The sequence below is a fragment of the Parasteatoda tepidariorum genome, chromosome 6 (genome assembly GCF_043381705.1).
Source record: "Parasteatoda tepidariorum isolate YZ-2023 chromosome 6, CAS_Ptep_4.0, whole genome shotgun sequence".
NCBI classification, from domain to species: Eukaryota; Metazoa; Arthropoda; class Arachnida; order Araneae; family Theridiidae; genus Parasteatoda; species Parasteatoda tepidariorum.
In genome coordinates, this window is record NC_092209.1 from 51,909,207 (window position 1) to 51,913,594 (window position 4,388).

At 30.8% G+C, this 4,388-nt stretch overlaps 1 protein-coding gene across 1 annotated transcript; it reads left to right on the forward strand.

Annotated features, from left to right (window-relative positions):
- Nucleotides 1-1,440: 1,440 nt before the first annotated feature.
- Nucleotides 1,441-1,872, forward strand: LOC107446957 (zinc finger BED domain-containing protein 5-like). The gene has a single exon (XM_016061745.1). It carries the CDS (start codon nt 1,441-1,443, stop codon nt 1,870-1,872), a length of 432 nt encoding a protein of 143 aa, XP_015917231.1.
- Nucleotides 1,873-4,388: the final 2,516 nt, after the last annotated feature.

Sequence of the window (4,388 nt, forward strand, 5' to 3'; positions counted from 1 at the left end):
CATTTAACTTGCTTGAGTCATTAAAAGTTAACTTACATGCATTTTATTTATTGCATTGTACACATATTTAGACATAAATGTAATGTACATATGTATACGTGTAATGTATGTACGCATGTACCATGTATGTACATACATTCATGTATTGTACATGCATATATAGTACATATGGATATGCATACATGGAACATACGTGCATTGTACATGAGTGGATATATTCATTGGACATATATACATTGCACCATATGCATAGATAGCATGCATGTACACGAAAATTTGTACGAAAGAATTATGTCCAATATATTTATGCACATGTGTACTGTATACGTACACACATATGTACATTATATGAACATTATATGTTCATTTCATCATATGTACATTATATGAATATACATCTGTACGCTATATGTATATACATCTGTACAATATATACATCTGTACAATATATGCATCTCAAATGTGTGTATGTACATACGTTATGCATGTCGAATGTATGTATGAATATATGTAAAATATAAATACGCCCAATGTACTAACAATTGTACACAAATGTATTATGCATATTTGGATACATACTTTGAGTATGAACATATTATGTGTATATACATAAATACATTGGACATGCATATCATGTACATGTATACATACATATATTGTACATACTACATATATACCTATATTGTACATGCATACATATATTATACTGTTCATAAATAAATTGCACACGCATGCATGGGACATGCATTGTACAGCCAATGTATGCATGTTCGTACAAACAACAAGTACTTGTATATACATGCGTACATGAACATAGATATACATTTTACATACACAAATATTTGCATAAAATGCATATATTCATTGTGCATAAATGTACATGTCTACATTGTTTGATTATACATACGTAATTATTATCTATATGCATGCGTACATATATTTTATACTTACAATATAAGTGTATGTACATGTGTGTGAAACTAAAATATCTGAGCATATGCACTAGATAAAATCATATGTACATACATTTTAGTTACATTCATTTGTACGTATACAAATACGTACAAAATGCAGTACATGTAAATGCGTGCAAAATGTATCATTATAAAATACATTATACTATCTACTGTAAAATAGAATCATTTATAAGAATGCAATAGTCTTGTAATTGTGTATTTAGATTACATGCAATCACAATTTGCAATCATATATTTTGATTACTTGTAATCATAATTACCCGTAATCGTTTTTCTTGTGATTACTTGTTATCGCAATTACTTGGAATCATGATTACAAGTAACTGATTACTGTAATCAAAATTGTAATCATGATTACAGCTGTAATCAAAATTTTTGAAAATTGTAATCATGATTACAAGTAATTGATTATGTAATCAAAAAATGTAATCGATTACATTTTTGGCCAACTCTGGTAGAAACTATGTTTGGAGATAATCTTTCAAAACGATTGCAGTCCATACCTCTTTCAAATGAAACTGTTGCTCGTCGAATTGGTGATATAGATGAAGATGTACAGAGTCAGCTTTTCTCGAAATTGCGTGAGAAATTGTTTTCAACGCAGCTTGATGAAGCAACAGATAGTAATAAAGATGTTCATTTAATTGCCTATGTTCGATTTTGTGATAACGTGCCAGTAGTAGAAAAGCTACTTTTCTATAAACCAATAGAACTCAAAACAACAGCGCCCGCATTATTTGCTATTTCAAATGATTTTATGAACGAGGCAAACATTGAATGGAAAAATTGCGTCGGAATATGCACCGGTGGTGCTCGTTCAATATCCGGAAGATTCCAAAGTATACAAGCACTTGTAAAACAAAAATCGCTTCATAGATTTGGACACATTGTATGATTCGCAGAGAAGCTTTGGCTTCAAAAGAAATGAGTCCTGGTCTGAATATTGTGTTAACTACGGTCGTAATGTAAAAAATTATGTGAAAATGAGAACCCTGAAATCGAGAATCGGTTCAGTACATTCAGCGTCACTATTTTATTGCGAGGCAAGATGGTTATCATGTGGGAAATTTTTGCAACGTGTTTTTGAATTCAGAGAAGAAATTACCATTTTCCTAGAAGAAGAAAACAGTCCGGAAGCCCAGAATTTTCGCAATGATTTATTTGTGAGGAAATTGAACTACTTGGTCGACATATTCGAGAAATTAAATAATTTGAATCTTCAAGGAGCAAATACACATATGTTGGATATAAGTGATAAAGTTAATACTTTTTGTAGAAAATTGGAATTGTGGAGCAGAAATTTAAAGCAAAAAAGAAAAATCCTAACAATGTTCGCATTGCGTATAATTGTACTAAAACTTTCAAGAAGAACACGTAAAAGTTTTTTTTGGTCACCATTAAAAATCATTCAGCCATGGTGGCAAAGAAATTTGAAAAGCATTTTTCTGCTGGCGACAAACTGATAGCAAGTTACGAGTGGGTTAGGGATCTATTTTATAAGACTCCCGAAGGACTCTCAATTGATGAGGAAGAAAAATTCGTAGACTTCACGACAAGTGGCGAAATCAAAGGACAATTTAGTAATGAATCACTGTTTGAATTTTCAGCAGGAGTAGAGGATGATTTTTCTGCACTAAAAAAAGAACATTTCGCATTCTATTACCATTTTTAACATCCTATCTTTGTGAGACTGGATTTCCTGCTGTGGCTTAATTGAAGACAAAATATAGATTTCGGCTAAATATAGAAACAAAACTGAGAGTGGCTATTTCTAATATTAAGCCCTCCCTCGAAAAACTTTGCCCTGCAAAGGAAGTCAGTAATAATTATTAAATTTGTCTTTAATTTAGTATGTTTTTATTAAGTAAGGTAGAGGAGCCAAAGGTGGTCAGTGTTCCTAGCGTAGCCCCTCCCAGAAAAAAATAATTGAATTAATTTCATTTTTAATCACAATGTTTTTCTGCATTTTAAATCTTGTATCTGAGGTGCACATGCTGAATTGGAAGAGATTTCCCTGAATGGCCTCTAATGTATGGAGTGATTGAATTGTTTGCAGCTGTCGTTCTAATTTCCAAGTAAGAAGATATTGATTTCAATATATGGGCCATTTTTGCAACCTGTGAGCCACGTTAGGCTCAAAAGCTACAATTTTGAAATTGTACTATAAAATAAATGAAATTTTATTTTACATTTAGAAGTATACGTGATATGTATTAGAGATAGGTGTAAGAATCTACAAAAAATTCTTTATAAATAAAAATTATAATAATAATAATTTAATAAATTAAAAAATATACTTAACCAGAAAATTAGGAAAAATCCTCAAAGCTTAGCTATGGCAACCTTTGGCTCACCCTCCTTAAGTTTTTATTTAGTAAGTTGTTTTACTTTAGTAAGTTATTAAATATGTCGAAATGTATTTTGTTTTCTACGTGTATATGTGCTTTCCTTTCAATCAATTTTTTTCGTCAATATTTTCAATATTTTTAAATAATACTTTCTTTTGGATATTTTCGCTCCACTGGGGGGGGGGGTGCCCCACAGGTTGAGAATTGCTGCACTATGTGATCTTTAACGTCCCTAAAACCTTTAGGTATCGCAGTAGAATTTTTTTTTACCGTAATTATGCTTTCAACCGTATTTATACTTATCAATTTGCGCCGATTACTTGTCGTTACTTACTCTTATATATAGGGATTGTCCGTGGACAAGAAGTCATAAGCTTTTTGGTTCATTTGAAATTTTAAGGTTAATATGTTTACATTTTCATAATTATGCAGTAGTAAATATATGTTTGCACATATTGAGTAGAATAGCAAAACCATTGTAAAAGTGAGGTAATTAATATTCCTTCATTTTTATTTCTTTATTTCAGTGCACAAATTGTAAGTCATTCTATGACGAATTATCCAGAATTCAGTAATAATAATAAAAATGCAGATTACAAGTCAAAGGTTACAAAGGAAAGAAATTTAATTTCTGAAATTAACACATTTTATGAGCTTTCCTCCCTCTTAGTGACTCCATCCTTTGAAATCTCAAATTGAACTTTCGATTGAATTTTTGAGATAAATATTTTTTTACTATGCTTTTTCGACTGCTTTTTATTTTTAGAATGCTTTCGCCAAAAAGTATGAACTCCTGTCATCACTATTTCAGCAAAATCATAAACAGCCACAATCGAAACTCCAAGGTACATTCCCATGTAACCGCCGATCACACTAAACAGTTCTATGCTCTGCAATAAAGAGGAATAATTATATAATAATAAAAAAAATATATGCAAAAACGAGTGTTTCATTGATTAAAATTGTAACAACATCCCGAGGGGGCTTGTGAAATTATTTTCTGAGCTAATTAGCTAATAAGCTCAAAAAAATATCATTTAGATAATTGATAGTTAGGATCTGC